This window comes from Neopelma chrysocephalum, unplaced genomic scaffold (genome assembly GCF_003984885.1).
Source record: "Neopelma chrysocephalum unplaced genomic scaffold, ASM398488v2 Primary Assembly neopelma1_97102, whole genome shotgun sequence".
NCBI classification, from domain to species: Eukaryota; Metazoa; Chordata; class Aves; order Passeriformes; family Pipridae; genus Neopelma; species Neopelma chrysocephalum.
In genome coordinates this window covers 1,288,498-1,305,336 of record NW_020925744.1, presented here as the reverse complement: position 1 = coordinate 1,305,336, position 16,839 = coordinate 1,288,498, and the positions used below count along the sequence as shown (strand labels likewise).

Sequence of the window (16,839 nt, the reverse complement as noted above, 5' to 3'; positions counted from 1 at the left end):
ACAGTCTAATCCAAAATCCTCCAGAGACACATGATTCAAGTGAGCAGTGGTGTCTGTGAATACCCCTTGTGCAAGGTTGTTTACCATTTACAACAGCTTTTCACACCTAAACAACTTTGAAACATACTTTATTACACACAGATGTGCAGCATTTTTAGACCATGCAATCTGCAATACTTCGTCGTAATAAAACAATATCGTAAAAAGAAATAATCTATGAAACAAATTACTCTTTCATCTGCTCCCTGTTCAGCCATGCACTCCAAGCTTGCATATGCCTGTAGGCTGTCTAGAATTACAGATGTGTCCTGCTGTACACGAAATGTGCACTTATCTGCAGACTCTAGAGTCCAGCAACAGGAATATAAATAACCCCCTGCATGTTAGCAAATTGCTTGCAGAGCTTTTTTTTTTTTTTAACAGGAGAAGTTTGGGTGACATTTCGTTATGAGGAAAGAACAAATTCTCCAAACTATTGTATTCAACAAGGAGTTTCCTGCTGGTGGGAGTAATTGTTCTTATTTTCCTTAAAGCCTCTTAAAACTAATACCATTTCTTTAAGTGGTATTAGCAAATAGTAAACTAGCAATATGTGCAATGTTTAGTATGATAACTTGTGTTTTTCTTGCACAGAGCCGCACAATACGATTATGTAAACACTATTGTTATGTCTAGAAGATGTTTATTATTGAAATTGGCCTTTTGCACAAGTGCGTTTTTCACATACTTTGCTAATTGGGAAATAATTAAAGCCAGACTTCGCTTTATGTTGCGGTAGCTCTCCAGTGGGCAGCTGCGGAGCGGCAGCTTCGTGACGGCCTCACGACAGCGCAGCGGCGGCCGCTCCCCGGCCCGCGGGGAGGAGCAGCGCCGGGAGCGGCGCTCGGCGACTGCGATGCCCGGGGTCCTCCGCGCTCTCCCGGCCGCTCCACAGGACGCTTAGGAGGGGTTTCCCAAGGACACGCCACCGGGAGCAGCGCTGCTGCGGCACCCGCAGCGCTCGGATTCCTCCCGTCCCCGCGGGTCTCCGCACCCTGCGCAGCCATTCCGGTGTCTGCCTCCCCCGTTTCCCCCGAGCGCTGCTCCCCTGCCCACCCCGGGCAGTGCTGGCGCCGAGAGCGCGGAGCTCGCACAGCGTCCGGCTGGTCAGATCAGCCCCGGCCGGGACAGGGACGGCTCAGAGTGGGGAGGCCGTCCTGGAGCCCCGTGCACGGCTGCACCATCCTCGCCGCTAGCCGCGACAACTCCTGCGCTGCCCTCGTCCTGCCGTCCCTCCCCCGCCTGTCACTCACACTCTTTGCATAAACGCTCCCCCCGCCCCCAGCCCATATACAGCTTCTCCGCTCCGCCGCTGGGGTAGAGCTGCGGCCAGCTGTGCCAGCAGTAGCAGCAGCCCCTTTTTCCCTTCCCTCCGTCCCTCTTCCCTACCTCCCGCCCTCCTGTCGCGGCCCGCCTCCCGCCAGCGGCACCAGCTCCGCCCGGCGCTCCGCGGCTCCCAGCCCCGCCGCTTGCCCTCCGCGGCCCCGCCGAGCCGGCACAGCCACGCTTCTGTCCCATGCACGGCGCTGCGCCGCCCAGGGACCTCCGCGCTCGCCCGGGAGCCGCCGCTGTAAGTGGTGCCCGCCGAGCGAGTGCAGCGCAGGGGAGGCGGGTGGGCAGCGCGGCACCGCGGAGGGGCAGAACCAACGCGTGCTCGGGGCCGGCGCTGCCGCTGCGGTGCCGGCCGTGCTGCTCCGGCCGAAGCCTGGCTGCCCTGCCTGCCCCTGGCAGAGCCGGAGCCCGGCCCTCCTCCGCCCCGACCGGAACGGCAGGCACCATCGCCCCTTCCGCAGGCAGCGGGGCACTGGGCGGCCGGTTGGTGGGCATCCGCGGGAGTTGCTGTCTCCGGTATGCGGCTGCCCCCGGAAAGTGTCGGGTCCTGTTGAGAAGGCTGGTAGCTTTCCCGGTGGGCTCCAGCTTCCTGCTGGGGTCCCCGGGAGATCCGGAGCATCCCTCAGTAGGCGTGAGGCAGGACAAGAGAATGAGCGAGCGCCTCGCTGCTCTCTGAGCTGGCTGCGGCGCTGCTCTCCCTGCGCCGGCACAGAAACTTTTGCACGTGGTTATTGCTCTATAAAGGAAACTAACTGCGTTTTAACTTCTCGCACTGATTTTTTTTTTTATCAGGTTGGGAAGAAACCCTGCAAGTTTCTTTTCAGAGGCGGAGTGGTTTAGGCGTTCTGATGGAGCGAACTGGGGGGAATTTAAATTTGCCTTTCTTTGTCTGCATGTGGTGAGCTGTAGTGCATTCCTAGCAGGAGCAGCGTGTTCTGCTTTCTATCTCGCTGCAGGTTCTAGGAAGGCACCGAGTTTGAAGACTTTCGGCAGGTCACGGTTTGGCTCTGCAAAACTGATAGTATCGGTGCAGATTTAGCAATTGAAAGCGGTGTTAGTTACATCGATGGGATGATTAGCAGATTTCCTCTCTTTCAGCGGTTTCACTGATTCTAAAGAAAAACCACTATGTAACTGTAGGGTCGTATTAAAATGAGCCTGCATCAGGGAGGTGTCAGTAATTTGAAAATACTTAATTTTTCATTTGATTTAGGCTGAGACCTGCGTGCTGTAGAGTTGTTAAGTAGGACAAGGAGCTTGTTGTTTAGTCTTAAAGTAGTGTTTACTACTAGGCTGCTGTGACAAGTAGCCTGTTGAAGTGTAATTATAAATCAAAGTCTTGGTTCAACCTCTGTTCCTAGATAAAAATCTATATCTGTAATTTACTGACCACTTCTTGTCTTTTACATACAAATATTATTATTTCTAAGGAAAAAAGTGCCTGAAGGGAATTGACTCATATTATTCAAGATGAACATTTGCTCACAAGGTAAATTACCTCTGCTGAAGTATTTGAGGCTTGCATAATTTCCAACACAAAACAGAAATTGGAGATGTCATTCATACGTTTTAATGTTCTTCTAAGATTCTGGACTGAGCTAATTGCCAGAAACTGCAAAAGGACATTTACAGAAACACTGCCTGTTAGTGAATGATGATAATCACCTGTAAGGGTGTTTGTTTGACTAGTCCGTGTGTGAACTCATATCAGCACCACAGTGGAAGAAAAAGATATATATAGATATGTATCTTTGTTCTGTTTGGGGAAATATGTCAGCTTATCTTAAATGTGAATTGGAATACTTTGAATTCCTCTCAATAGATGACATTGTGATGATAAAGGCAGTCTTACAGGAACAGTTCAAGACCAGCATATATGAAACATGCAAGTGCTTCTCACTGAGAGACTAAGTCTTCTATTTTAGTGGGGTGAAATGCTGAGTGCCTTATTCAGTAGCTGTTAGAGAGTGGTTCATATATATATTTTTAATTTTTTTTTTACAGCAGTATTTGTTTCTATGGCTGTGGGGGGGTTTGGGTAGCACACAGTGATCTGTTTCTCCCGTGTGCATATGGACTGTACTTCACTAGTCTCCAACGTATACAGAACTCTGGGGTGTTTTTTTTTTATATTTACCTCTTTTTTGTTGTGGTTATGGGCTCATTCTGAATGATGCTGAACAAGCGGTGCTCACAGGAGTACACTGGCTGGTGAAAGATCTGAATGCCTATTTTGCTGCCTCTGATGTGAACTTTACCTGCCCTGTTTCTGAACCCTGCATGCATGATGAAAGAAAGTTTTCAGTATACTCTGAATTCCCCCAATATGTGGGGGAAAGAAGACGACCTGTGTTTTCACTGAGATCCTGACATGCCTAGACTGTGGTGTCTACACATTCACTTAATTGGAATGGAGCGCAGGGGGCAATAAGCATCTTCAAATCCTAGTTGCTCTGTTGTTCCTGATCAGCGGGGTGTTTAGCTCCCATCCTGCTCCCTGGTGAGGAAACCTTGCAGGAGTAGGTCCTCAGTGTGAGGAAAACCCATCCAGAGAGATCCAGTGAATGCTTTGCATTGCATCATAATAGCATTTAAAATAGTAAAGTGTCTGGAAAAGTTTCAAAAAGTTGACATTAAAAGGTTCACCTTCCTATCTGTGTCTTCAAAGTGTTTGTATACTAGTATTTGAGGCCATGACCCTTTCTGTAATCCTTCAGTTCCAGCAGATTTTAACCAGTATATAGTCAGTATCATATTTTTGGCTATAGATTAAGTGGGTAATATTGGTCTGAGATTGGTGCTCAGGATCCTTGAATGCCATCTAAGTGTTTTGGGTTTTTTTACCAGACAATACAATTGCATTAAAGGTAATTTAATTTTCCTAGTAAAAGGCTTTGTTTTTTGAAGATATACCACCTGACTTGAGTTGTTCTGTGCTTAGTGTTAGCACATTTAATAGGTTTGTCTAGGGAGCATTGGTAAAATGCCTTTCTAGACTTTTGCATGCTAGAGTAAGACAGATACTCTGCCTTGTGGCTCTGATGTGTAGGATTCCTTTCTGTTGTGGAGGATTTTGGATTGCTCACTCTTGCTTGTTCTTTTCAATCCCAGTTAAGTTTTATCAGGCAAGTTGTGTTTCAGATTAAAGGAGGTGGACTATGGTAGTTTTACAGTAAGGCATATCTTTATTCCTTAATTTATGTTGGTTTTACGGGCTTTTTTTTTTTTTTTGCTGTAACTGAAGGAAAAGGTATATCACAAACTTGCTGTTCAATATGATGAATCAATTATTCTGCACATTAGCAGAGATATCAAGGAGGATGGTTTGGGCTATGCTGCAGTTAATCTTCAGGTGTTGCATGTTCCATATACACAGATTGCTTGTTCTGAAATGAGTCTGCTGCCCAAATTAATCATATGTGGTTTTGATTTTATTGATGTTTCAGGTCATATGAATCTAGAAAAAATATATATTAAAAATGCTTTTTTTGACGCTTGTAAAGCTCTTGTATCATCTAGAAGCATGAAATGTGGGAATGGAATTTTACTATTATGTACTGCTTAAAGATGCTCAGGAATATAAAAATGTTGGTGTGAGAGCAAAGTATATCCACATTAAAAACCTTCACAAGTGGCCCCAGGTCATGCTATGACTTTGGGCATTGCGCGCTTTCCAGGTAGACTTTTGCCCAGTTCTTTATTTGAAGGTGGAGTAAAAGGGGTATGCAAATATAACAGTAATTAGTCAAGTTTGGTTCTTGTCTCTCTCTGAGCTTTTCCTGCAGTTTGAAGAGAGAGAAGTGAGATTATTACAGTAGTGGTCACAGCCACAGCTTGCACTTGGCTCTGTATGCTTCATCTCCTGTTATTTGCATTGTGGCTTTTTGGCCACTAGCTTTACATGGCTGACGGTATTCCTCCCTTTCCCTATATTCCATTTTGGCTTGATTTTTAGTTAAATCTGGAAACTTGCTGCCGTAATCATACATAGACCTGCATATCATGGCAGGTAAGAGTAACATTCACCTCTAAACAGAAGCTGAACAGCATTGTGTTTGTTAGGAATAGAGCAGGATAGGATATGTCTTCTGTTTTATGCCTCCTCCAAACCTCAGAATGAACTAATGGCTTGTGTGCTGAGTACCTGACTCTCCAGATGGCTTCAGAGGCAGCGTCTCAGTGACTTCAGCTGGTAGTCAAAACACGTTTTTCTGCTGACTCTGCCTATGTATATGCTGTATCACTATAGCAGGCAGCCACTGGCAGAGTTCAAGATGGAATATGTAAAATTTACTTGTCATTTTTTTTTATGATTGTGCAAGTCTAAATTTATGATTGATATTAGGTTTTTCTTTTAGAGTTGGGTTGATTTTTTTTTCCATTCTGTGCTGTTGCATATGGAATCATTTTACCAAAGACAAGCTTCCTAATGGGATTAGTAGGTTTTTGTTCCCTTTGCAGCTTTTGACATTCCTTAGGTATTCTGTCTGGTAGCTCTTCCTGCTGTGATTCAGTACAGGAGAATGTTTCAAGCATGTGCATGTGTATGTATGTAATGAATCAGCTGGTCTAGGTTGGGGAAGGGTGAGAAAATCAGTCCTGGTTCCTTTTTTTTCTCTGACTTGCTTACTATGAAAGTTGGAGATCAGGTTTCCCAAGATAAACCTGCTCTTAGGCAACAAATTTAGACTATGTCATTTATGAATCTCATCTTACAAAAAAATAAACACATGCCAAAGGTAGATGTAATTCTCTGTCCACTCAGCTATAAATTAAGGCTTCTTCTCCCCCATCTTATAGTGAATAATAGATACACTCTTTGATATGTAAAAGTAATGATGAATTTAGCACTTATTTATCTTATGAGTTTTTTCTTTCTTTGTAGGTGTGAAAGAAAATGTCAGTCAGCATGCATGAAAATCGCAAGTCTAGGGCCAGTACTGGCTCCATAAACATATACTTGTTCCACAAGTCATCCTATGCTGATAGTGTCCTTACTCACCTGAACCTTCTGCGCCAGCAGCGTCTCTTTACAGATGTACTTCTCCATGCTGGGAACAGGTCATTCCCCTGCCACAGAGCAGTTCTAGCTGCTTGTAGCCGCTATTTTGAAGCAATGTTCAGCGGAGGACTGAAAGAGAGCCAGGACAGTGAAGTCAACTTTCATAATTCGATTCACCCAGAAGTCTTGGAGCTTCTTCTGGACTATGCATATTCCTCCAGGGTTATCATCAATGAGGAGAATGCAGAGTCACTGCTGGAGGCTGGCGACATGCTGGAGTTTCAGGACATTCGGGATGCTTGTGCAGAATTTCTGGAGAAAAACCTTCACCCCACCAACTGTCTTGGTATGCTGCTGCTGTCGGATGCTCACCAGTGTACCAAGCTGTATGAGCTCTCTTGGAGGATGTGCCTTAGCAACTTCCAGAGTATCAGTAAAAGTGAAGACTTCCTCCAACTGCCAAAAGACATGGTAGTGCAGCTCCTTTCCAGTGAAGAATTAGAAACTGAAGACGAAAGACTGGTATATGAATCAGCTATCAACTGGGTCAACTATGACCTGAGTAAGCGTCACTGTTACCTGCCGGAGCTATTGCAGACAGTGAGACTGGCCCTCTTGCCAGCCATATACCTTATGGAGAATGTGGCCATGGAAGAACTTATCACCAAGCAACGGAAAAGCAAGGAGATTGTAGAAGAATCAATAAGATGCAAGTTAAAGATCTTACAGAATGATGGAGTGGTCACTAGCTTGTGTGCCAGACCCCGTAAAACAGGCCATTCACTTTTTCTTTTGGGTGGCCAAACCTTTATGTGTGACAAGCTGTATCTAGTGGATCAAAAGGCAAAGGAGATCATTCCAAAGGCTGACATACCAAGTCCACGGAAAGAGTTCAGTGCTTGTGCCATAGGCTGCAAAGTGTATATCACTGGGGGACGAGGATCAGAAAATGGAGTCTCCAAAGATGTGTGGGTGTATGACACCCTTCATGAGGAGTGGTCGAAGGCTGCTCCCATGCTGGTAGCTAGATTTGGGCATGGCTCTGCTGAACTTAAGCACTGTTTGTATGTAGTAGGAGGACACACTGCAGCAACTGGTTGCCTTCCAGCTTCCCCTTCAGTATCCTTAAAGCAAGTAGAACAATATGACCCTGTGACCAACAAATGGACCATGGTTGCCCCACTGCGAGAGGGAGTAAGCAATGCAGCTGTAGTCAGTGCAAAGCTGAAGCTTTTTGCTTTTGGAGGTACCAGCGTTAGCCATGACAAGTTGCCCAAAGTTCAGTGCTATGATCAGTGTGAAAACAGATGGACAGTACCAGCCACCTGCCCCCAGCCCTGGCGCTACACAGCTGCAGCTGTTCTGGGTAACCAAATTTTTATAATGGGTGGAGATACTGAATTCTCTGCATGCTCTGCTTACAAATTCAACAGTGAGGCATACCAATGGACTAAGGTGGGAGATGTGACAGCTAAGCGAATGAGCTGCCATGCAGTGGCATCTGGAAACAAATTGTATGTGGTTGGAGGCTACTTTGGCATTCAGAGGTGCAAAACATTGGACTGCTACGATCCCACATTAGATGTATGGAACAGCATAACAACTGTGCCCTATTCGCTAATTCCCACAGCATTTGTCAGCACATGGAAGCACCTCCCCTCCTAATTGTGTATATGTTGCAATTACAAATTATCAGGTAAGAAATAGCACTTTTGAATTTAACTGTAATAATGCTTTTCACAAAGTTTTTCAGCAGCAGCTTGAAGAAGAGGTAGGTGTGTTCAATCCAATTTTACAGCTGGAGCAACTAAGATATGTACATTCATGGGCTGTTGTAAGCCAGGCACCATGTCTGTGACAAAGCCAGATGCTGAAAGTAGTTTGCCACATATCTTGCACCTACTTTTTTTCGAGGCCTTTTCCTGCATGATTTAGATGTAAAAGACTGAGCAAAAATAACATTTTCAACTTGTGGGGAAATGCAGATAATCTTTTGGAAACTGACTTGCTGTACTTTGAAATGCTGAATGCATGCTAAACAAAGTTTCAGTACTTTTTTTCCTGATGACAGGGGCTAATTCACTTAAATTTCCAGGCAGACAGCCTTTGGGGAAAGTTGCTGTCTTATGAGGTGTTTTACAGGCAGTTCAGGCCTAATTTTCCATCTCACCTGGGCAGCATGGTTGCATCTGCATGGACTGAGGTTGCAATTGTTCCATTGTTATCCTTTAAAATAGAGATTTTTTCAAAATACTCATGGTCATATATGTTGAACTAGATATAGTGTCAGGAAGACTTATAATTAATGCTGGCTGAAATAATTACCAGTCTATAGTGCACACTGTTCCCAAACAATTTAATTATACATAATGGGCCACGCTCTTACCAGATGCAACTTCAGCATTGTATCTTCTCACAAGCAAGTCTGAATTTGGTCTTGCTTGGTTGGTTGTTATGCATTTCTTATTTTTAGGAGGAGGGGAGAAAAATTTCAAATTTTAATTTGTGTATTTTGCAACAAATCTGGCAGACTCCCATTTGTGTTGTGTTGCTTTTATCCCTCGCTCTTCCACCAAGGCTTTAGTACAAAGTCAGTTACCACCAGTCAAACAAATATAGTGTGTGCTTGATCCTAAATAATCAATGCCCCATGAATGGTAATTTCATTTTGGATTTGAACAGTGTATATTGTACTGATGAAGGCATGTTAGAAGGAAAAGGCAAATAAATACAGTTGAGGTAATTGAACAAGCTGCGCATATGCCTCTGTTGTACCTAAAAGTTCAGACTTACAGAGGTTCTCCAGAAGACAGGAAGAAGAGCTTGCTTATAAAGACTTCTCTAGGATCTTCTGCTTGGGACAGATAATTGGGGTTTGGGTTTTTTTGGCGTTTTTTGCAGCAGTAGACATTTGCCTGACTCTTACAGTAAATGCAAAACCCTGAAGTCTTTAAAGCAGTATAGATAGAAGCGTATACCAAGAAATGTAGGGTACCCATGAAATTGCTTTCTCTGTGGTACACTGAATATTCATCTTGTAGTTGTGTTTCAGTTGACTGGGAGCTTTGACTGAGTAAAGAATACAAGGTTGGGCCCATGCAAAGCAGCAGCTCACCTTGGAAATCTAGGGTGAAATTGGACTGTGTTGTGCCACCAGATGCTTTTGTCTCAAGTCGTTATTTGTCTTGAAAACACTACCCTCTCTCCTCTCTAGTACTTGCTTTGTTTTTCCCAGATTTCTCTTGGGAAAGCAAGGCAGGCCCTTGAGACTTACGAGGTCCTGGGTGCTGGCAGTAATTGCCCCCTGACAGCCAGCAAATGGGATTTTTGTGTGGCAGCTTCCTCCCTATCTGGGAATAATGTCTCCATGTCTTCAGTTACTTTGTATTATTACTGATTTTATGCAGTTCTCAGTGTTATCAGAGCAGCAGTATTGAATGCCTGGACTCATGTCTGTGCCAAGAAAAATATTGACTTACTCTTCTGAGACTGACTTAATTGTTCTGAAGTTTACAGTAAATGAGAGGGAGTGTTTTATTTTGAAAAAGAGTTCTTAGGATATAACGGTGCAAAAAGCTTTCCTTTACTCTGCATTACCTTGTTAAAAGCCATTATTTTAGCTTCACTAACACACAAGATAAGTGGCTTAACTAGCACACGAGGTAACTGTCTGAATGTAGCCAATGACTGAAATCTCTCCAATGCTGTGTGCTCATCCACCAAGTAGGTTGTTTTTTTTCCTACTGGCTCCTGCTGCTTTGTCAGTGGGCGGGAGGGACAAAAAGGAAATTACTTCTGATTACTCTCTGTTTTCCTGGTGCTGTGTGGCCCCAGTCTGACAGCTTTTAGGAAGACTTCAGTGTGCTTTGTTTAGTTCCTCAAACTTGGGAGTTTTGAGTAGGTTTTTTTCCCCTCTATTTTGGAATCATTTATAATATTTTAAAGTTCATCATAGGACAAGGAACACTGGTTTGACTTCAGTATTGATAGTCTGTTTCAGTGGGAAGAGTTGCATGCCATGCTGAAGAATTTCTAGAAAAAACTAATCAACGCTAAGTGTGGAGACCTTTTTTAGACGTAAAAAATAGCCCACAGTTGCAAGAACGCTAGATGCTCTGGGCTGTTATGTAGGCTGTGTTATTTCCTGTGAGTGTGCTCTGTTGTTCTTAGACATCAGAGCCTGAGAGAGATGTGGTTGGTGTGTTCAAAGGATCTGTGAGTGCCCTAGAACTCATTTCCATTGTAATGAAGTAGGATTTGCCCCCTAAAATTCTAGCAGTGCTGTCAGAAATTACTGTGATGTGCTGATGATGGTTTAGAAGCTGGCATTTCAGTACACCTTCACAGTGAAAAAGCAAAGCACAGTCTCAGCATCCAAAGGCTGAATTTCTCATTGAATAATCAAGTTTATAAAGTACTCTAGGATGGACTTATTGGTGCATGGTGCATTGCTATGTAAAAAGAAATGAGGCAGAATTCTGCTCTAATGAATAGTAGATATGTTTTAAGTAAAGGAAATGAATGGCCCTTTCTATATTGTGAATAAATTCAGTTCAGAATTTGCTAAGGTGAATGGAAGTATTGGGGTGAGACATCTTCACCTTCCCTTCTGCTTTACTCCAACCAGGTTTGTTTTGGCCCAGAGATAGAAAAAAACTGTTTGCACTATGTACTCCTGTGGATATTGTGGAAGAGAAGTTTGAAAAGGTTATGTTTGCTTAAAACAAATCCAGAAACTTTTAAGATTTTGGGACAACATAAAAATGTTGAAGTGTGTAGAATGCAGAGCCCATTGTATTGAACTGTATTTAGCCAGTTTGATTTAGGTTTCAAATGTCTGAATTTATACCCAAAGAATAAAACAGTCTTCCTGGGGTCAATAGAATGGCTTGCAGAGTAAGGCTAGTGGAATAATAAAGTCCGAATCTGACCCTAAAGAATTATGTTCCTGACCAGTAGTTGGGTATTGCAAAGGAACATTGAGTTTGGGGGTGGGCAGGGAAGCCCATCAACTGGATTGTATCCTAAGCCTCACTTTTAGATTTTCTTTGACATGTAACAAAAACTTGTTGTACATTGTTGGTGCAAAACCCTTTAAGTAATTTCTCTCTTCTTTCCCCCCACCTCTTCCATGCTTTTAGTTTGCTTCTTTATTTGGAGAAGAAAACTGGAACCTCAGATCTGGAGAAGTGGTTTTAATGAAGAAGAATCGTTTGGCATCTTTTGCATTTGAAGAAAATCCTCTGCACCTTGTAAAGTATACAACCTAGACATGAAGGAATGGGAGAAAAAAACCCACCTGTCTTCACTGCTTCAACACATGGTTTAAATATGAATGGACAAACCTGTGCTCTGGTCCTTGTGTTAGTAATTGTGGGTTAATGCCAATATTAATCAGTCCTTCAAAGGTGAAAAAGAAGAGACAGAACGTCTCTGAGCTGTGCATCGCGCAGCACTCAGTTTCCATGGACTCTACTGTTTTTATTTGAAATTTGAAATTCACCACCTCTCTGTGGTGAAGTGCCAGCTGCAGGGGAAGCAGGCCAGGTCTGAAACAGCATGATGCTGCTGTGAATGAAGATATAGCAGTATTGCTGCTGAACTCTGCTGACTGGAGAGTGCTCGTCTGTGGGCAGTGCCTACAGCATCTTCTAGACCCTGTGTTGCATTGTCCTGTGTGCAGTAAGTGATCTGCTTTGTAAGGAACAGTCCAGTGGTGAAATGTTTTTGCAACAGTGGGGAACAAAAGTTACATCCCTCCGATACTCCTTGTTCCCGTTCCTCCTTGTATTTATAAGTAGTTCAAACTGTCCTATTCCTATTATGTTACTTGTAGATATAGTTATTTATTATTCAGTGCTTGCATGCTGAAACAATGCCTGCAATTGTCTTCATGTTGCAAGGGCTTGTGTGAATTGTATGTTTTGCACATATTGTGATTACTGACTTGCGCTGCTGCACAAAGGAAGAAAACTGTTGGGTAACAGTTGGAGGTGGGAGGGAGGAGTGGCTTCCCAGTTGGAAATGGAAGGATTATAAGACAGGATCTTGAATTACACATGTACTAAGGGAAGAAGCCATGGAAGTCACTTCTCAGGCCACCAGCTCCCCAGGTTGCATGTGGTGTGTCTTGTAGATGGTGTCCTTGCAACATTTCATTTGTTGCTCATGCCTTTCAATTTCTAATCTGGGAATAGCCAAAGTCTCTTGCAACTCTCTCTCTGTGCAGCTTCCCAATTGCAACGCAAATACTGTGGAAGAGCTTCTGGATACCAAGCCCAGATGAAGTCATTGTCCAAACTTATTTATTTATTTATTGGGTTGGAGAAGGGTTGCCTACAATATAGTCACATTGTCCTGAAGGAGTGGAGAACGGTGATTCAAGAATAAAAACAAAAAAACCTCAAGATAGGTTAGTGATGAAGTCTTAAAAAAACGAAGAAAGAGCAGCAATTTTGCACTGACTGAATTGCCTCATCCATCTGGATTTCAGATGATCATCTGAGTGGCCAGATGTCAAAGACACAAGTGCTCTAGAAAAATTCTTATGGGGATAGAAGATGAATTTCAAACCTCTTAATCTTAAAAAAAAAAAAAAAGGCCCTCAAACTCTGCTGCTTTTTATTTTCCTTATCCTGGTGTGTCATTAGTCAATTAGTTGCTCAGAAGTGTCAGATGCAATCCTGAGAAACCAAACTCTGATTTTTAAATAAAATTGTTTCTTATCATTCTGATCTTTAGACAGAGATGAAGCTACTCTTTTTCTTCAGAATTTCAGAAGCTTGTGTTTCACAGGCACTTTCTTTGCCAGATCCTCTAATGAAGCATGTATTGTATTGTGGTTTTTTTCTTAAATGTTTTTGAAGCCTAACTTAACTGGCACATTCAGTAACATGGTTGGTGTGTGCTGTGGTATAAGTAAACAACTGCATGCGTGCATGCAAAACAAAAATAGTCACACTGGTGATGCTTGCCTTTCTCTCTGTGACAGTGATGTTGCTGTGTTTGTGAAAGCTTTGTCATCTGATAGTGTTTACATTGGTCACTGGAAGTTTCTCTGTGCTGCCTTACATTTGATTTGCTGTTTGGAGTAGACTTACGTTTCAGAAATAAAGTATTTGGAGTTCTGTGAGTGCTGACAGAACATTGATTAGTTAGTGAAGGCATTAGCAGATTTTTAAAAAGGTGAGGTCCAGCTAGATGTGATAAAATTCTAGTTCTGCTGGTTAAACTGATTCCTTGAGATGATAGATTAAAAAAGTGTTTAAACCCACAACCTCTCCACCCCCCTTAGATGGCCTTTAAGCAATAGGAAAACACCTTAGATAGGGTAGGATTCCTTTCTGTATCCCTGTACTTGCACAGGTTGCCATGTTGAAGCAAACGGCCTTGAATTTTTGTTGCCTTTCATCTTGTGGATCACTGTCAGGAGTGCAAAGGGAGCCATAAAATCAGACTTCCTGTGCTTTGCATGTCCTCTCCCCAGGCACTAGCAGCTACATGAGGTACAAGGAAGTAAAGAATCAGGTCCCCAGGGGCCTCCTTGTTTGAATAAGGGCATATAGCTTTGAGACCTGTATTCTCTGTCAAGCTGATTAGAGTCCAGAGGTGAAGCTGCCCTTCATCTATCTATTTAGCTTATGAAATGTGTTTTGTAGTGCCACGGAACTTCCAATTCATCATGGGATGAATTTTCTGCAGCTGTTTCCAAAGTTGTGGTCTGCTTTCAAGTACTCAATTAATTCCTGTGTGTAGGCTGAAGGAAGCTGAAGTCAGGGTGGGCCTCCAGCTCTGCAGGGAATACACTAGGCTCTTGCTCTTTGAATTGATGTGGGAATCCTGGCTAACTGCTTGACCATTCCAGTCCTGTAAAACACCACACACTTGGAAGCAAATGCAGTTCACAGGGGAGTGCACACAAAACCCCTGGCATAAGACAGGAAGGTTCCTCTTATTTTGCAGGCTGGTTGCTATAGAAACATTTAACAAAGGACAGCCTTCCTCTTCTGGTATAATTATGCAGCCCTTTTTCTATACGTCTGACACCTGTCGGAATAAGAGTGATTAGAACAGAATAATGTTCCCATTCCTGACCATTGAAGATGTGGTTCATGTGCTAAAAGAAAACCGTGCAAGTGAAGAAATAAAATTGTCTATGTTGTTTGCTACTACATCTTAAGATTTTGTACAACTCACTTTTTTTTACAATGTGAAACTGAAGGTCAATAAATTATTAGAGATTTCCTCTCCATAGAATGTTTAGTTCAAGTGTTGTTTCTTTCTCCCCTCCTTTCTCACCCCTAAATGCTCTGAATCCCTTATAATGTCCCTTTTATGTCCTCTTAAGAGAAGCACATCCACAACATGCAATTAAATGGTTTGGTTTAAGCTTCTGCTTCAGTTGTGCTTTCCTTCCCTTTGTTCTGTCCTGCTGCTGTTACTATGATCTTTATCTCAAAGTTCAGCAGTTAAAACTCTGAAAGCCTCAAAACGTTTAAGAACAGGAAATGCAAGTTTGTTGGTGCTTGCAGTACAGTTTAGTTAGTGCCTGATACCACTTGGGAGCGGAATTAGGCATCTTGAATCCTTCCTAATTATTCTTAAGGTAGAAAATGCTGGCTGTGTATAAGACATTCCAGTTGTTCTGTATAATGCACACATACAGCCAAGCTCTTCGAACTTTTCATCTTATGTTTTTATGCAGGGTGGTGGGGCTTTTTTTTCTGTGTGTGTGTGTTTTGTTTTGTTTGTTTTTAATCCTACTGATTTTCTACATTGAATTAGCACGTCTGACCTTAAAGCATTGCTGAACACTTTGTCCAGATATAAAATAACATCGTGCAGGGGCATTTATGCAGACAGCCTGGAGGTTCAGTTCTGCTCCAATCTGCTAAATACTGACCTGCTGTCCTGCCTAGAAGAGGATTTTCCTCAAGTGTACATCTGTTGCTTTGGGGCAAAAGAACAGGGCTTTCTTCCTTGCTTGTGTTGTTTCTCTACCTACCATCTCATCTCATTGCCTCTACAGCTCTGAAAGAGGAAGTAAAGGAGAAGAGGGTGTCCACAGGTCATAGCACAGTGATCTGAGGATGCTGATGCTTTGGTTGCCATCACCAGCCTGTACAACATGACTTGTGTAATGGAACACCTGGATTCCTGACCCTGGAAATGACATTGTAGTGCTTGTTTAACAGAGAGAGAAATGCAAGGTGGTAGCAGGAAATAGTGCTTTCTGCAAGAATTAAATTTTCTGACATCTTCTAATCTTGAATCTAATCTATTAAAATTCCTTCAGCTGCCCCCTGAAAATTACAGGTTTCTTTGTGGTGTTTATTTGCCCAAAGGAATTGGGGCAGTAAGTGACTTTCAGGCCTTGGCACTGCTTGGATGACTTGTGTTTGAGATGTTTGCCACCAGTTTTGTCTGGGAGGGAGGGGCACTTAGAGAATCTCTAAATATGAAGGATTAAGGAAGAAATTAGCCTTGCCCTGTGGGAAGGTTAAATCAGTTTCTTTGCTTATTACAAGCTCTTTTCTAGACAGTAACCTGGGTTGGGTTTTTTATTTGGATTTCACCAGGGCCTGGGATGCTTACAGCGGCACTGGGCATGAACAAACTGCTCCAGAGTGACTCACTGGTGTCATTTTAGGACACTGGGTTACTTTTTCTATCTGGTCATGGATTCAAACTCCTTTGCTTGGAAGTCTTTGAAGTCTTCTCGTACTGGAGGCTTGATATTTATGTAAAAAAGATAAGTACAATTAGATTTAAAACAACTGGTAATCTGAAAAACGCATCTGCAAGGCATTGGCTCTGTTCATGGTAAGTATAAAAACTAAATGCCTTGAATGATTAGAAAGGAATCAGTTCATTAAACACTGAGTATGGCTTCATCAAGCATACTGGGGTGGTCAGTCTTGACCTAGGAATGTCTCAAAGGGTCTGTCTATGCTAGTACGTTGAACATGCCCAGAAACAGTCTCTGGCATGGAGGCCAGCTGGCATGAAACAACTTTGGTCTCTTTGAGCAGCCCCTTGTCCTGGCAAGACAGGGTGGATGCATGCGAGCTGCGTGGTTTCTGGAGTGCTCTGGCCCTTGAATTCTGCCTGGGAACACTCCAGAGGAGCTCGTTTGCTTGGGCCAAAACCATGTTAGGGCTGCTCAAATGATTTAGCAGAACTGACAGTCTGTTCTGTGCCTGGGAACACTCCTGAGTGCAGTTTGATATATTTGCCATTGTTCCAGCTGGGACATATGAGTAACATTGTGTTTGGGCCCTTGAAAACTGGGGGGATGTTGTCTGACCCACCATCAATCACCTAAATACTGTTGAAGATGGAGGAAGGAATGCTGTCTCTGAGTAACCTGGACATTGGTAAGTGGGAAAGATGGGTCCCAAAGAGGTGGAGTCATACTGCTGCTTCAGATGCAATGACATGAAGCTTTGGAAGCGTGGAGAGAAAAG

The 16,839-nt window shown here is 43.2% G+C and overlaps 1 protein-coding gene across 2 annotated transcripts; it reads left to right on the top strand.

Annotated features, from left to right (window-relative positions):
• The first annotated feature begins 1,407 nt into the window (after positions 1-1,407).
• Positions 1,408-14,624, top strand: ENC1 (ectodermal-neural cortex 1). Of its 2 annotated transcripts, none has more exons than XM_027671480.1 (3): positions 1,408-1,609; positions 6,257-8,069; positions 11,515-14,624. In XM_027671480.1, exon 2 carries the CDS (start codon positions 6,269-6,271, stop codon positions 8,036-8,038), a length of 1,770 nt encoding a protein of 589 aa, XP_027527281.1. In that variant the 5' UTR covers positions 1,408-1,609; positions 6,257-6,268; the 3' UTR covers positions 8,039-8,069; positions 11,515-14,624. The 2 variants fall into 2 exon arrangements, with proteins under 2 accessions (XP_027527281.1, XP_027527282.1); XM_027671481.1 differs by lacking the exon at positions 1,408-1,609 and adding an exon at positions 1,782-1,854.
• Positions 14,625-16,839: the final 2,215 nt, after the last annotated feature.

Excerpts from the sequence above, each read along its gene's own strand:
- ENC1 (XM_027671480.1), top strand. The coding sequence starts at position 6,269 with ATGTCAGTCAGCATGCATGAAAATCGCAAGTCTAGGGCCAGTACTGGC.